General features: G+C 34.7%; 1 protein-coding gene across 1 annotated transcript in view; it reads left to right on the plus strand.

Annotated features, from left to right (window-relative positions):
- CRISPLD1 (cysteine rich secretory protein LCCL domain containing 1) overlaps positions 1-17835 on the plus strand; it is a 36548-nt gene extending 18713 nt beyond the window's left edge. Inside the window, exons 4-14 of the mRNA XM_059477770.1 lie at positions 1246-1361; positions 2258-2358; positions 3447-3626; positions 3719-3779; positions 3905-3971; positions 4586-4716; positions 7654-7697; positions 7785-7857; positions 9960-10035; positions 14369-14499; positions 16363-17835. Coding sequence (XP_059333753.1) covers positions 1246-1361; positions 2258-2358; positions 3447-3626; positions 3719-3779; positions 3905-3971; positions 4586-4716; positions 7654-7697; positions 7785-7857; positions 9960-10035; positions 14369-14499; positions 16363-16414 — 1032 coding nt within the window. The 3' untranslated portion in view covers positions 16415-17835. The remainder of the gene's footprint in view (positions 1-1245; positions 1362-2257; positions 2359-3446; positions 3627-3718; positions 3780-3904; positions 3972-4585; positions 4717-7653; positions 7698-7784; positions 7858-9959; positions 10036-14368; positions 14500-16362) is intronic.
- Positions 17836-18056: the final 221 nt, after the last annotated feature.

Below are 18056 nucleotides of genomic sequence, written 5' to 3' on the forward strand. Positions count from 1 at the left end.
GATTGTCGTACAAATCTTTAGATTTCATCCTCTTAAATGTCAGCAGGACTGAGGAAAAAGCTCACAAGCCCCTGTGTTAAACTGAGTATTACTGCTCAGTGCATTTCGCATAATTTGGATAGCTCTTCCTGTAATATGTTGAAGAAACAGATAATTTAAAAAAAAAATAAAGCTTTCTTAGGTGAATTCCTCAAACAGTAGTCTTAAAGACCTTATTTTAACTGCAGAAATATTTAAAAATTAGTGATAATGTATTTCCTGTTTCTGAAATCTGTGTATCTAGCCAGATTTTTTGTTGAGGGGTACCAGTCATGGTTTCAATGAATGGGAAATACATGATCTTCAGATCACATTATGGTACACATATAATTTTTTGATATAACATTGGAAAGCTTGAAAATTATTAATTTTTAAACACTTCTTTTCTGTTTACTAGCATAATTTACAATTGTATCTAATTTTAAAATTAAGTTACCTCTATATTCTTATTTACTGTATCTATAATCTGTAATTACATTCACTATTATACATGCAAGATCAATACATAGATACAGCTTTTTTGTGGTACTAGTTCTTCACAATAGTTGTCTCTTTCAACTCTTAAATCCTGCTGGATTTACAGATTTGGCTTAACTTGAATAAATAGATTTTCAACACCTGTCATATTTTTATCATTTGAAAATTCCAGACTTTTTAATTCTGAAAGATGAATAGAGGAGTACAGCCACCTTAGGTTGCAATGGCGTAGAAGCATATTCATTTAAAACCCATTACTTGGGTCTATTCAGTGTATGAGTATTTTTGTTATTGTTTTTGTCCTTTCTTACCTCCTTTTACTGCTTAAAAATTCTGTTGTCTCAGTCCAACCAATCCAAACCCCTCTGGGTCTTTAGGTTTTACTGGGAACTCCAGCACACAGGACCATAACTTTCAGCTCACAATTATCAATTAATTGTGATTCCAAGAATCAGATCTTCAGATCATGTTTTGTAAATGTTTTGCTGCACTTTCAAATATATGCTTAGAGCATTTGTAAAAAATTAGAGGCATATCTTTACCAGCAAGGTAAAACTTTTCTCTCTGATAAGAATATAACTGAATGGCCTTTGACACCTGTAATTAGGCCACTTCAAGCCATTTATAACAGAGGGGAATACATCACTTTGGTAATTTGAGTTTTGTATATTGGAGATAGTTTTGTTTTTAAGTTGATCATCTTTGGTTTTCCTCTTTTCTTTCCTGTAGGTTGTTTGGGCTACAAGTAGCAGAATCGGTTGTGCAATTAATTTGTGTCATAACATGAACATCTGGGGGCAGATTTGGCCAAAAGCAGTTTATCTTGTATGCAATTATTCTCCTAAGTAAGTAGATTGACACCCACAAATATCTTGAGGGGGCAAGATACTTTATAATAGTCCAGGAAATAATATGCAAGGAAACCAGTCTGGATTTTCTGGTTTTTGTACCGTTTCAATGTAGAGCATTGTTCCCAAACAGCCTTTGGCTGCACAAACGCTCTTGTGAGTTTTCTGGTGCTTCAGTTTTCTGGCTTGTGTTTTGGTACATATACAGCATCAGAGACCTTTATTATAGTGTGATATTTTTCTGAAAAATAAATATATGTCCCCACTGTGACTTAAAGGAATGCGTAAAAGGAAGCCCATGGTTAAGATCAAATTTTGTAGGATATTCCATCTAGGAGAGAGTGAAGCCCATTCTCATGAAGTGGAGGAGTTTAGTCTTATGGTGCTATGCCAGTCTAAAAAGATCCTACAGTGATTTATGTCAGTTCTTAATTTTTTTTCTTCATGGACTTTTCAACTAGATCCTGTGTATTTGGTGTAGAATCATAGAATCATTTGGATTGTGAAAGACTATTAAGACCATTGACTCCAGCCAGTAACCTAACGCTGGCAAGTCCACCACTAAACCCTGTCCTTGAGTGCCACATCTACACACCTTTGAAATACCTCCAGGGATGGTGACTCTACCACTTCCCTGGACAGCCTGTTCTAGTGCTTGGCAACCCCTTCAGTGAAAAATGCTTCCTAATATCCAATCTAAACCTCCCCTAGTGCAACTTCAGGCCATTTCCTCTCATCCTATTGCTTGTAACTTGGGAGTATCAGAAGAATGTTATCATCTATGTGCCTGCTGTTTTTCATTATTTATTTCTTGATATATTAGGTGCTGTTTAATATTAACATGTTAATATGCTCATTGTTTAAGGCATTTTTTGCTATTTTTTTCTGTTAAGGGGTAACTGGTGGGGTCATGCTCCTTATAAACCCGGCCGCCCCTGTTCTGCATGTCCCCCTAGTTTTGGAGGAGGTTGTAGAGAAAACCTTTGTTACAGAGGTATGTACTATTTCACCATTACAACTATAAACAGGAATAGAAATAAATCTTTCCTTTTGATTTCTTTCCTCACTGTGCTTTAACATAGTGGGATAAAATATATTACATGTGTGCCCAAAGACCAGTTAGGCCCTACTTTACTGTGCTGGATGGGAATATGTACTTGTGATACATGGGGCTGAGTTGCACCAGAGGGAATGGAGTGCAGTGAACTCCTGCTGATAAGTGCTGATTCAGGGGTTTATGTACACAAAGATGGAGACTCATTGTGTGCTCTTTATATGCCTTTCTGTAATTACACTGGAAGTCTATGCAGTAATTTGTTTATAGGGAAAAAATATCTCAGTGACATGGACATGGTGTGTGTGAAAAACCAAGAACAAAGCTAGAAGACATTAGTAATTAAAGAAAATGTCAGCTAGGATGATTATTAACTTAGAATTTTTGGAATAGCATTTATAGCACTGAAACACACTGTATTATGAAGCTGCTACTTCTTTTTATTCTACTCTGTGAACAGCTCATTTAGCAATTTTTGTTAATAACTTCTGAATTTCATATGGACCATATGAAAGCTGGATGTGTGTGCCCAAATAGCTTTCCTATGGTTCTAAGTAAGAAATGTAGATACAGGTATAAGTGTTTCAGAATTATTTTCACTATGTATGAGTAGAAGAGCCTCATTTTCAAGTGATTGTTACTGTGAAATAAGCTTTAATAGCACACTGTCTATGAACTTGGTAAAACTTTGCCCATGTGAAACAGAGATTGTCCTTGTCCAGTTGGTTCTGATGGCATGAAGATATGAAAACAGGAGCGTTAAGAGCAGTTTCATGCTTCAGTTGTGCTACACATGCTGGAAAAAAAAAAGTATATCTTTTCTCACTATCGCAAACATACTTGAGGTGTTCTATTAATCTTGAGTTCTCCATCTTATGAAGCAGTGGAGACTTTTCCTTGCTTTCTTCATTTGTCCACTGTTTTATAAGAACAAAGCTGTTTTACCAAAACATAGTAAGGGATTTACATTCCACACCAATTTTATTTTTCTTCTGAGATATTTTTTTCTTACCCATTTTCTAAAACAGAGGATTCAGAAAGACCTTATTCCCCCCATGAACCAGAAGAGGAAACCAATGAGATTGAACGTCAGCGATCCAAAGCCCAGGATGCAACTGTGCAAAGCCGGCCGAGAACACATCAACCTTCAGCCTCCACAGGCACTGATGACAGTGAGAAAAATGAAGTGATAAGCACACAGCAAATGTGTAAGGAATTTACCTGATTTGCAAGTGGTCAACAAAATTGAATTTTCTAGTATCAAACTCATTACAGTGAATTTGCTTTTTGCTTGTTTTAGCTCAGATTGTTTCATGTGAAGTAAGGCTAAGAGATCAGTGCAAAGGAACAACTTGCAATAGGTATGGTAAATTTTACAGTTGTCATTTTGAGATTTTTCTGAAATGCTATATTTGTACATGAGCTGGAATATTTCCCCTTTTTGTAATCCCAGGATTTAAAACCAAGTTGTATTTAATTCTCTTAGGTATGAATGTCCTGCTGGCTGTTTGGATAGCAAAGCCAAAGTTATTGGAAGTGTACATTATGAAATGGTAAATACTTTTAAATTGGATTTTGTACCAGTAGAGTGTTTGATGAAATGTCTTTTCTGTTGGCATACTAGTTAAAATTGTATTAAGAATGGATTTTGAGGATGTCAGCATTCACCAAAACTAAAAGCTTACAACAAATGTTTAAGAAAGCATCAGATGACATAAATTTGTATCTGCTATTCTGTGTGTACTGTGCAAATGAACTTCATATGTATACATACACAGAAGTAGAATTTTTGAGTCCACATATTTACATATAAATATGTGAAGGTGGGCCTAAAGGAGGAGTACAGCAATTTGTGGGTATGCTTGTATAAATTGTTTCAGTAAGATGGACCTGCTTGTGTGTAACCTGAATACTAGCTGAGAGTATGTAATTTACTCTGTAGAACAGGAAAACAGTATAGGAAATGGCACGTACTGTGAACAAGTGTACTGTAAATGAGAGTAGTTTATCTCTGAGTTAGGCAAAGTGGTGGTTTATTTGCTTGAAATAACACCTACATGGACCAAGTCAAACATAAAAGACTCTCTACCAAGTTTTTAATGACACATTGTAATTAAAACCTGCTTTTTTTCTGACGTGGATCTGCTCTTCCTGCTCTGTTTTGCAGCAATCCAGTATTTGTAAAGCTGCCATACATTATGGCATCCTGGACAACGAAGGTGGTTGGGTTGATGTGACTAGGCAAGGGAGGAAAAATTACTTTATCAAGTCTTACAGAAATGGTGTTCAGTCAATTGGGTAAGTTTTTTTTTTTAAATTAAAATGTATGAAAAGGTTTTCATCGGTTTATTTTTGTTTCATATGAAATACATCACATTTTAAATAATATTTTGCTATGCTTTTTGTATATGTAAAGAATATGAAAATGCTATAAAAAGGCGTTTGGATATAGAGATATTGTATCCATTCTGAAACTTTAGCCAGTGTTTAATGGTGGACAGAGAGTAGGCACAATAATAATGTGAAAGAAGGTTAAATAATTTACAGAATTACTTGGGCAGTTAGTTAGTGTTTGTAATTAAATAATGTTGAGAGTATTCAGTTAATTAATTGGTAATATATATATTTATTGTCAAAAATTAGCACATACTGGCAGATTATTTTATGTGTTTTGGACACAGACAAAGCAATCTATGACATTTAACAAAGCAATAATATTACAAGTTCATCTTTGTAAATAACCCTCTTGTAGTGTGCATATGGAAAAAGAAGAAAATATATCTCTTCCTGTATGCTTTGGTAATTTCATCACAGTTCCACAGTTTACATATGACATTTTTCACAAATATTTTGTACGATTTCTACATTGGCCAGTGATGAAATAATATTGCATACTGTGGAAACTTAGTTTGGAGGTATTGCACTGCTGAGGTGCCTTCCCTAAGACTGGTATGTGAAAACATCTCCAAATACTTGTAGACATGCTAAAGAAAAACCCAGAAAAGCAACACATAGAAATGGAGAATGCTTGGCTGTTTCGTTTATAATTATCCAATGATAATTATAGACGAAACAGAAAAACATCAGTATTAATATATTCAAATTTAAGATCTTATTGGTGTTTGCAATTTGTACTTCGCTATATCATAATGTATTCTTCAGAGCTTTACATTGATGTCCTTATTTCTGTCTATATTTAGGATATGTGTAATAGTGGCATGTGTGTAGCTCACAGGGGTAATATTGAGCTGAAAGAAAACGGGATTTTTCTGAGTGATATATTTGGTTTACATGCAAACCCAAGAGTCAAGGAGATAGGTAATCATCAGTGGCTATGCTCTCATTCTGTGCTGTGCAAATGATTCAGGCTATGGCACCTGTCATCATTTCCCTTTCCAACAGATATGTCTAAGCCAGCACAGAGAGGAGCATTGACATGGTAGACCAAATTCAGTGGCCTATAATTTGGCCTACATGGTTAGCACTTAAGGCATTGATATCGATCAGTTTCTCGGGGTCATCTGATGACTGGACTCTGTTTGATTTACCTGCCTAAAAATGAAGATACGACAAACATTTCTCTTTTTTTACTTGCTTTGATACAAAGAGAGAAATAGATCTTGATTATATCAATACTTACATATGAGGAGCCAGTTTGCTTACAAATGTAGGAGTAGATAAGCTGTAAAAAAACTCTTTAAGCTGGAACCAATTGATTTCCCATCAGTTGAAATCTCTGAGTTTCTATGCTATATGAGAAAAAACTGTATGATTGTCCAGCCTACAGAGTGTATTTAGCAGCTATCCTTTGAGAACTGGAACTCAGGGGAAGTTATTTTGCCTGTGGGATAAATAAAGATTATTTGTCAAAGTTTCAAACCTTCAAAAGGCCCATCAATAAGGCAGGGGATGCCTTGCAGCTACTTGACTCTCACCAGTGTCTGTAGATGGAGCCTTACATAAACTGCTATTTATTATATTCAAGAATAGATGAAGTAAAGTGGATCTTGCCTCTACTGTGTATTGCAAAAGAGAATAGAGAATACAAAAAAGTAAGTGTCAGGGCAGCATATAGGAAGTGTCCTAGTCTTCAGCTCCTTTGATTTCTTATCAGGATAGCTAATACCAATTTTTTTTCAGCTGTTGGATTTTTTAGGATAGGGTCCTGTTCTGAATATCTCAACAAGCTAGTAAACAATAGAATCATGTTCCTACATCAGTGTTTGAGAGTGCTAGGGCAACAGAAGTATGAGCTTCATCAGTGAAAGCTAATCCAATAAATGAGCAATGGACAATTGATGGGTCATACAAGTAAACAAACTGATGCAGGCAAACAAAACAGGGAGGTCCACAGGAGCAATTTGCTCTAAAGGTGAATAGGGAATAATTTCCTAGGTTTGTTGTGGGGTTTTTTTGTTTGTTTTTTTGTTTGGTTTTTTGGGTTTTTTTTTTTTGCTTTTAGTTTTTTTGGTTTTTTGTGGGTTTTTTTGGGGGGGGGTTTAATAAGTAATTTTATGGGTGCCAAAGGCATCCTCAGCTTCTTTGTTACAGGTGAAAAATACCACGATCAGAGGCATATCCCAGGAGTAAAAAGAGAAGGAAAATAGAAGATGGGGGGAATAAAATAGAAACATTCATCAACTTGTAATGAAGCAACATAATTTATGTACCTGACTTTTTATAGCAAGAGGAAGCAGGTACATCTGAGTGCCATATAATTACTGGGAAAAAAAAAAAAAAAAACTCTTGCATGTTATACTAGGTTTTTAATGATGCTGATGATAATGGGAGATACAAGATCCAAGAGTAAAATTTAATGAAACATTTCAGGGAGGCTGTGAGGAGAAACTCTTCTTGGTGTTGGAGTTGTTGATAGGAATGAACCTTTAGCAAAAGGTGAATGAGCTCTTCTGGTAAATGAAAGCTTCTGAGCAACCACATGCCACATTATGAGGGACTAATATATTGCTTAATTGGTTCCTATTGCAAGTTCTCTTTGCAAATTAAACTCCTGAACGTTTAACATGCATTCCTGTTTTTGAAACACATTCACTGGGTAGATGTGTCATTGTTATAAGTATGTTTCCAACTGGGGAGAAGGGGGTGCAGTGAGGAAAAACTGTCTGGGGACATTCTCTTGGCTTTAGTTCCATATTTTCTAATAAAAATTATTCCATCTAAAAGAAATCACTGAAATATGTTATTTACTGATAATTTCTAATATTTCTTCTTCAGAAAATACCAATCTGCCAATTCCTTCACTGTCTCTAAAGTAACAGGTTAGTATTTATTTCTTACAAACTCAGTACTGCTCTGTTTTTTTCTAAAAAGTAAACATTTACTTCTTTGTGTTTTATTTTCTTCAGTTCAGGCTATCACCTGTGAAACCACAGTGGAACAACTGTGCCCATTTCAAAAACCAGCCTCACACTGTCCAAGGTAAAGTTCATAAAATGTTATTAATTTTAAGTGCTGCTCTATTTTCTGCCATTTACTAATTATTTTAGGTTATCTTAAGTTGTTGAGAAAGGTGACAGCAATAGCTGTTAAAATGAAGTCAAAAATGCTCAAGTGATATTTTAGTCTTTGGTCTCAGTAGAAAGCAAGGTAGGTAAAGATGATCTGCAGCATTTTTCATTAGGAAAATCTCTTTTTCTTTCACTCAGTAAGATTCTGTTCCTAATCTTAGTGAAATCCTTACACTGAAGACTGTGAATAAAAGTACATTTTATTTTTCATTTTCCATTATTATATATATGTACCTTGGGCAAAGTCCACTTTATTTTAATTTATTTACATGTAAAACAGATACAATAGAAGGATAAAATTCAGATAATTATCATAGAAGTTACCAATTTGCTTGGGAGTTCTGGAGAAGCTGGATTTAAAAAAAAATTGAAATATATCTGGTTAAGGCAATGCCTGGTCTGCAGCTTGGCTTTAAATGTCTGTGCCATTTCTTTGAAGCCTGTGTTTTAACTCTTCGAAAGGCGCTTGTACCGCAATATTTTGACAAAGCAGTTTGGTAACAGCTCTTAAAACCATAGATGAGTCAAAGGTAAATACACTGCAGCATGATTTACCACAAATTAAGCTGGAGATATCCACAGGATTACTTTCACAGCAATCCTACAGCCAACACAGGAAACAAGTACAAAGCCAAAACTGCTAGGAAAACATCCCTTCATGTAGCGCTTGGGTCCATGAACTCACTTGGTGCTTGGTTATGACTCCTGGCTTCGAGCTGGAGGATGTGGAGAAGTAAGCTAAGGACTGGAACACAGGAATGGATGGGTACATTCTCCTATCTTTTTCTTTTTCTCGTCATTATTAAAAACTAAAGCCAGTTTCATTGACAGAAAAGCAGGTTTTGGTTTTAGGAAAATTAAAGAATAAGTGCAAAGTTTAAAATTACGTAATGCTGATGTGCCAACTTAAGGAACTTCACAATGGCAATGATTCATTCAAGATTCCGTGCATGCTCTTAATTCTGGAAGTGTAGTCTTGGCAATTACAAGCAGTAGTCAGCCATGGCATTGATTACACAACCTCATTTTTCCCTCTTACTCCCAGCTCATAAATCAGCAGGCCTTCAACAGGCTTCTTCGACTTCTTGCTTCCTCCTGACAAAATATCTTTCCTGAATCTTATCAGCGTGTTTTAGTTACCCATCTGGCAAGACTCTAGCATGCCCAAGAGATTTGACTTCCCAAGTATTGATCGGAGCCTGGATAACATTTTAGAAGAGAACACTTGTCCAGAGCTGTCCCATGTAGGGTCACTCAGTTTTTCAAATGAAATAGCTCAGAGTAGACCTAGAGTCAGCTGATGGTTCTTGCTTGTAGCATATCACAGTTAGCAAATAAAATGCTGACACCTTTTGTACTATACTTAGGTTCCCACATGGTTTTCCTGTTCATTTTGAAGGTATAGAAGACATGAATCACAGAGAAAATTTTCCTCAAATGTTAACAAAATACATTTAATAAAGACAGTGTTTGTTTTAGTAGGTTTCTGACCTCCCAGAATCAGCTAGGAGTCTCACTACTTTCCAAGGTTTTTCATTCTAGCCACATATGCCAATGCTCAACTTCATTATAAGTTGCTAAATTGGCTTGTGTCACCAGGTCATGAGCATCAAAGCAGGTCCTCAGTCAGATCTGCCTCTTCTGAGACTGTACATTTTGTATAGGGCACTTAGAATCAGATAAATTATAGCATAATGAACAGGCTGTCTCCTCACTGACTTTTCTACTTGCCTCATATATGTTGAACAAGAACACCATCTACTTAGCCAAAGAAAAGAAGACCAGACTTGTTAAAGTATGATTTTAAGCACTTCATATGAACTTTAACACATCAGCAATGCTTTCAGTTGTATGGTCAAAACCTCGAAAACTGACAGATGTAAAATAGGATTATGGACTCATATGTATAGACAATCAACTTGATTTATACTTTATTATGCTGTCATTCAGCATGATATATTAATCCTCTGATACTCTTCCTAACTGTTTCTGGTTTTGTTTTTGGTCTTTCAGGGTGTATTGTCCTCACAACTGTATGCAGGCAAATCCACACTACGCTCGTGTAGTTGGTACACGGATTTATTCTGATGTAAGTACAGGGATTTATATTGTGTTATAAAAGGAGACGTAAAATTCTATCAAAAAAATTATAATGTAACTATAAGATAGAATATTGATATATAGTTTTCTTCCATATGATGATTTTTTACAAAAAAACCCCTTTCTTTTCAAAAAATCTTTTTCAGAGGCTCCCATTTAAGGTAGCAGTAGTCAGATGCTGAAGATATGGAAAATTATTTGGAAACTCATTGTAGTCTTCACTAGGCTCTGAACACATATTTCCTATTTTTTTATCAAAATTCCCGCTGCTCAACATTTGTCCAACATGACCAGTGTATACTAATTTAAACCCTTGCACTTTAAATCCTGATGCAACCATAACTTCTGTCAGACTATACAAAAAATATTGTTCTTGAAATAAATGTTTACAGTCACATTATTTTGAATATTTCTTATCTGTGTGAATAACTAAGTATTTGTGACAGAGTTTTGATATATTTGTGTAAAGTATCTCACACTGTTATATTATTTTAACAGACTTTTTTTTATCATTTTGTTAGCTAGTAAATTTTTTTTCCCTGTCTTTTCTACAGCATGTTTAGTTCTGAGGTGGGTAGGAAGTCTGAAAAGAGATTTCTAATTTATACCCCTTCTTTGTCATGTCTCTATGAAGAAGCCAGGATGCAGTGGCAGAGAAAGCAGTTTGTATTTTTTGGCTGTAAACTCTAGTTTGACTGTCCTATGGATGTCATAAAGAGTAGTATGGCAACCAGCTGGGTCAGATGATGATTTTCACTACTTTCCAGTTCTTTGAAATGTGTGAAATATTTGATCTTCAGCATTATGAAACTAACTGACGTCCATTGGATTACCTGAGTGTCTTGTCCTGAAAACACCCTTGTCCACAAGTGTTGTAATGGACGTGAATGGTATTTCCAGTTCAGAAAGGTAATTGATTTGTGAACTGGATCCTTAACGTGCATAAAAGGAGCAGTGAAAATAGATTCAATGCAAGTCCAGTTTGTGGAAGATGATTTTCTTTCAGCTCTGTGATTGTGATTGAGGGCTACAGACAAAGTTTCCCATCAATTAGAAGAGAATATTGTAGGAGAAAGAAGACATGCTTGTGTTTAATCTTGAGAGGGGAAGTGTCATAATATGTATTTTCTTTGGCTGGAGAAGTCCCAGGTGACTTTAATTAGTGTTATAGAGGTATACTTTAAAATTATTTTAGGTGTACTATCTCATTATTCATCATCGTTATATAGAGATGTGTGCAGCCATACTGCTTTTAGGAAAAAATGGATATAAATACAGGTGAAACACCAGAGATGGGAGTCTTCTTATCAACTTCAGGTGCTGTCAGGGTAGACATTTACACTGAAGGTGCTGTTCTAGATTATGTTTTCAGTAGTTTTTAATACAGAGAGTACAGTGGTAAAGGAGAGAAAAAGGTATCTGCAGAGCAGAATTATCTTGAATTTTTCAGCGTGCCTACCTTATTTTTCCAGGGGCTAGAGAACAGGAAATATCCTTTATCTAAAGAGTTTGATGGAGTTGTAAAATTTTATACCATTTGAAGGCTTTGGTCATACAAATTTTTGTTTCAGTAACCATATATAGAAACATTCCCTGAAACTTTTGCAAAAGTATTCATAATTCTCTGCTATGGTAAAATATAGAGAATATGATGTAGAAAGCTATTAAATAGCTCCATATTCCTATGATGGTATGTTAAAGACACTTGTGGTTTAAATGCCTTTGTAGAGTAATGCTGTGCTGTGGTAGATACTGGTATTTGTTGAGTATCTGAGTTAGGAAAATAATTAACTTGGTATTCAGATCCCATCCCACCTGTCAAAAATACTAACAAGCTTAGGAGTGTTCACAACACAGTAACAAAACAGGGCCATATAATGCTGTATAAAGTGTTCATACTAACTTTAAAATACTGTCTTATACATCCTTTGGAATTTCTTCATCAAAATTAAAGAAACAAACTCAAATCTTTGAAGTTTTCCAGAAAGTGACACAGGGATCCTGATGTAAACCACAAATAATATGCTGAAATTTGTGATAGACATAGAAAAATCCTTTTTTGCCTAAATCAACAGGAGGCTTGCCTTAGTGGTTCAAGGAAGTGTGACCTGGATGACATAATATTGAGCACAGGAAATACTGTGGCATCACTACTGGAATCTGATTCCATTTAGATGCATGTCTAATAGTCTCATTCCAAGACAACGAGAAGTTCTTGAGAGACAAGGACAGATAATAGTTGGTAAAAAAAGATATTCTGTATATGTTTATAAAACTATATGCATTTGTTCATAGCTATTCCTACAAACTAGTTCATAATTATGAATTTATACTCATGTAATTGTTCATTTATTCAAAAGCTATGTGAATTTGTTCTCCAGTCTCATCTGGAATGTAGCATCAGAATATCAGTTTATTTTTCATCTGAAAATTTTTTGTCTGAGCTGGCTTCACGAACCCCAGTCTTCCGACCTCTCCTTTTTCACATTTTCCCTTCAAGTGTCGTGCCTTCACCTTTGAAATGTTGTGCATTAGCCCAGCCATACTTGGTTGGTCCAGTTGTGGTGCCAGCCCTAACAATGCCCCCCATCCTTTGCTGGACATTGTTTCCAACAAGCAGTCAGCCTTTTCTGTCAAAATCTCCATCCCTTGAATTTTCCTTTCCTTTTTACTTGACTAGAAACTTCCAAATAGTGTTGGAACAGCCACCACGTCCTAGCCATCCTCAAATGTAATTATGAGAGTATACCCTTATGTCATGGTATAAAGGGTGAGGGTACATTTTGATTACTATTACAGAGGTGAAAAAGCTGATCTTTCTTTTCCCCAGTTGTACCTCAAGCCTTTTTTTATATCTCCAGTGGGAACTGAAAACAAAGTTACTGCTGTGTTATTGTGCTAGGAATGAATAGAATGAATAGTTTTCTTCTAGTTCTTCAGTGTAGTTAATTGCTTGTAAATATCATCTTTTATTTCTTCTGACTGTAATCCTGTATTGCAGAGGCCATTATTCCCCCTGGGTATTTGAAATTGCACATGATCAGTCTACTCTTTTTTTACTCCACAGTATGCATAAATAAGGCGTACTATAATCTTAACAATAAGGCATCTATTGGTGTTAAGGGTATAAAAACTGTTTTGAAACCTTGGGAGGAGGAAAAGTACAGAGGGGTATAAATGGCATCCTTTCTGGCATGTTCAAAAAATGCACCCAGCAGTGTGGAAAGAAAAACTCTAAAGCGTCTTTGCAAAAGATTATTTGCATAAATTATTCCAGATCTTTACTGCTTTAAATATTTTAACATTAAAAGACAAACTATATATGAGTGAGCCTGGCAAGTCCTGTGCTTAGAATGAAAGTAGGAAAATCATTGCTATTTTAAATTCTTGATTTTATATAGCATTGAGGTTGAAAATGGCTATGATAACATATATAAATTATTCCAATTATAACTGGAAGAAATGCAGTTTTTTGTGGCCTGTTTCACCAGCTATTTATATTGGCTAAATTTTTAAAGGTTGTTTGTGAGAAACCTATTGCATTGAAAACTTTTCCCACTAAAAAACCTTGGTTTTAAGTGGAGATACACTGAAGATGGAACTGCAGTTTGCTATGCTATGCTTTAAAGATTGGGACTTACCTTCTGGAATATCTAAGTTTAATTCTTCTGACAATTATTAAAATGCTGAAAGAGTAGTAGAGTACTGCAAGTTTAAATCAATTATTTAAATTAAAGTTATCAAGAATGTCACTGAGAAATCCTTCTATGGATATTGTTTGTTCCTAATGGGTTCACAAGGGGAATTTGTGACCAGAAAATAGATGTTTGAAGCAGCTGTAAGTGCTGTTAACTTAACAGAGAACTTTCATTTTAGACCTCTATCTTCTGTCTGATGCTCTCATTATACCCTTCATCTAATTAGCTTTTAATATTTACCCATGCCTGGATAGAAAACTGCAATGCTCCCTTTAATTATGGATCACTTCACTAATATTTGAGGCTTTGGCTGATAGATCCTTTCATTTTGAAAGGGCTGAAGTATTGAAACACGTTCCTGATCTTTGAACTGAAATAGCCTGAAATAAATTATTTTTGCATCATGGTGTAAATGACCTGAAATCTCTTTCTGAATTCCTATAAAATGGCCTAATTCCTAATGAAGCTGATTTAAATATCGTAGGACTAATAAAATTAGCCGTGCAATAAATATAATTATTTTATGTTTGCTCGACTTGGTTTAAATACCTTTATTTGTCGTTTTTCCTAAAAATGGTGAAATAAAAGGATGAGTGCAGAGCTAATCTGTGTCTTCCCTGCCAGATCTCCAGCATCTGCCGGGCAGCAGTGCACGCGGGTGTGGTGCGCAACCAGGGCGGCTACGTCGATGTGATGCCCGTGGACAAAAGAAAGGTCTATGTGGCCTCCTTTCAGAACGGGATATATTCAGAAAGGTACAGAGCCCATTTGCAAAGGTTACACTTTACTCTTGGCCTCGATAAGGTCCACAGCCTGGCAATGTGTCTGCCCTGGGTAACAGCGGCTGCGGTGACTTTGGAAAGGCTGTGCTAATGGAGCTGCCTGCCTCCTCTAAGCTCATACAACATTACCCTGAAAAGCTGGCTATGAAATAAAGTAAACCTCTTGTTTGCTTTGCTAGTTCTTTTGCAACTAACACAATGTTTAATAAGAAAATTGCAGTTACTCCTTTAAGGATTTTTTAAAAGTTGACGTTAATGATGCAGGTTCATTGGTTCCTGATGAATGGTCCATTAGTGATTTACATGGTATCACACCAGTGATCCTGAATCATACTTAATACTCACAAACATTAAAATTCACAATAATTTAAACATAGTTTTGATGCTCTTTATTAAATAATTTGTTGTTAACAGTGTTTTTGTGAAAGACATGTAGATGCTGTGAAAGTTCACTACTTGTATTGGGTGTATTTATAAATTGTGTGATGATAACACATGACTATGTGTTGTAGATTTAATTTAATCCCTGAAAGGGCTCTCCAAGTTTCAAAGGAAGAAAGAGAAATTATTTCTAAAATACTGTACCACTCTTTTTGTCCAGTAAAGCTAAGAATGTTTCTTAGACCAAAAATGATGGCTACCTAACTAGACTATAGTCTTTGTGAGAAATTTAAGTGGAAAAAAACCTCAAAAAGGTTTCTGTAGAAAACTCAGAAGTAGGAAAATATTGAGTATTTTTGTCTTGTTTTTAATGGTGGGTAGGAGAATGTCTTCTCCCTTTCTCTCAGACCTCAACAGTTCTGGAAGCTTGTAAACTACAGATTTTCTTTGCTCAATGGATGACTTATTTTACATATTTTTTGACTTTTCTCTGTGATCATCCAATTCCCTTAGAGTGCTTCCTTACTGACACTTTTGCTGTCCATATAAATTTTCTTGAATAGATTCAGACAGGAAGAATGTTGCAAATTTGATGATCACTTATACTTTAATATATGTATTGGATAATATAAATAAATATAAATTTAAAATATGTATAAATACACATATATTTACATATTAATCATCTTGGTAAAGTTTGGGAGGTCAGAAGTTTGGAAGAGAGTCACAAACAAGTTTTCTGTGAAGGAGAACATGATGAATTCTAATGATGTTGAAGTCAACCTCTTCCATTGTGCCTTTCCTTGCTTCCACCTCCATTTCCCTTTCCTTCCCAGATAATCTTCAGGCTGAGTTGGCTAAAAAAAAAGAAAAAATGGACCAATAAATAAGACATGCTGGTCCATGGTCCAATTTTAAGACAAAGATACTTATCCTATCAACATTTCATTGGAATTGGGTATTTTTGTTTCTTTTCTTTTGAAGCCAGATACTTATCCATTCAGGCATTCCCTTGGGTTTTGTTAGACATTAGGTCTTTGTAGAAATCTATTATTCATTGTAGAAGCAATTAACAAATGAGTGATCTCCTAGGTCTGCAAGTTCTCTCCAAATACAGTTGCTAGAAGAGTAAGCATAAGATGTATGTTTTCTCTATTTCCAAAACACTTTTAGCATTTTGCTTCAATTCTTTAAAACACTCTCACTTGTCACAAAGGATTACTTGAATTTTTCTATGTTGTATTTTGTTCCTATTAAGCTGTTTTGGAAAATAATAATCTGAAATTTATGTAGTTTTTATTTGTAGCAGTTTAAAAAAAATTCTAGATAGATAAATTGAGGAGTTGTCACAAGAAGTACTGCAGGATATTAGAATTAACAATTGAATTTTTTTTAAAGTTGTTATTGGAGTGTTATGGTCTTAAAAATAACATAAAAACTGCTTTTATGTTTCAGTTTACAGAATCCACCAGGAAGCAAGGCTTTCAGAGTATTTGCTGTTGTTTGAATCTAGCAAGTAAAACATGTAACAGGCAAGTGAAACCAAAGCACTTGGAAAAGATTAATACAGGCCATTTCTTGTGATTCCTGAAATTTGTATAAAGCTGTAACATTATTGTACAGAAGATGTATACTGCTTTCCACCAAAAAAATTTAAGTTGCATATAAATCTTAATGAAAAAAATCTGTAAAAATAAACATGGGAGAAAAAATAATTTGAAAATCTATAATGATATATAACATTACTTTGAATCCTGTGTTAAATATTGCTATATTTTCTTAGCAGTTACTCCTATACAGTTAATTCAAAGCTCATAAGTGTTCTTTGTTTTCTTCATCTGAATATATTATTATATGGTGCTTTATATATGCCACTAACAGTAACCTTAAAACTATACCAGAGGGAGGCCTGAGTTTTTATTTTCAATGTACATAAAAGAAGTCATCCCAATATTTTGAAAACATAAATCATGCCTTAAAGTAAAATAATTACATATATAACTTTTTAATGATTTAAAGTAGCATTAGCCATGAAAGCATCAATGAAGAGCTAGATTGTTCTCAATTTCACACTGATCATAACAAGTACAAATACCTATTTTGAAATAAATTGTGATAAATTCCTATAAAATATAGGAAGAAGCCTTAGGTCATGCTAACACGCTTTCCTTTAAAAAATATTCTTAAGAGACTGGGCCATTCATGTCTATTTTTTTAAAAATAGATTAATAAAATATTTATTGGATGCTGCTAATCTCATTCCTTCAAATAGCCATAATTCATTATGGCCCAATCCTTCACAGATATTCCACTGTCTTGGGATGGGTGTGTGAAACAGGCATATATAACCTTAAAGAATCTAATAAAATCTTTGTATTTAGAAGTGCAGTAACCTGAAATTAAGGAATAAGCTTGAAGTTCTGCACAAACACATGCTTTATTTTTGCCATGTTTCCTTCAATTTACTTAAATTTGGGTTTAGAAAAAATGTAGAATTGTACACATTAAAAAAATTGGCAAGTTTACAGCCTTGAGCTGTACATGTTATCAATATGCTGAACTCTAATAATATGTGAGTAAATGTTCAAAAAAACCAAAGAAAATGGTAACAAAGGCTAACCTTGCTCCTTGTGACCTGGCAAATACTCCTGCAGGCCAGGAAGTATAGTGGTACGAAGCCCAGTGACAATTATGTCATTTGTTGCTTCACAATTTTAAAGAATTCATTTATGGTGAACAGCTTGATACATTAATTTTACCATATTATGGTATATGAAGAACATGTAGTGGTGATACTATGTTTCTTTCTATGAAAAGTGTATTGGTGCTTTAAGACTGAAAAGCTGTTAAACTTTATTTTTGGTATATTTTGTTTCTGTTGTTGAATCTATTTCAATCCAATTTGTAAACTTATTCATATTCTTCATATTTCAGAATACCATATTCTGCCTTCTCTTTTGCTACATGTACTACCTCATGTAGTTAGGCAAGCTTTGTTGGTTTTTTTAATCTGTTTTGAATAAAATTAATTTACATTGTAAGAATACCTTTCACTGATTTTTTTGTCCTGATTCAAGAGAAAGAATGTAATAGCCACCCTGAATATGTCTTTGTTGTTTTTTTTTTTTTCTGACCTAAACATTGCAAGC

Source organism: Ammospiza nelsoni, chromosome 1, assembly GCF_027579445.1.
Source record: "Ammospiza nelsoni isolate bAmmNel1 chromosome 1, bAmmNel1.pri, whole genome shotgun sequence".
Taxonomy (NCBI): Eukaryota; Metazoa; Chordata; class Aves; order Passeriformes; family Passerellidae; genus Ammospiza; species Ammospiza nelsoni.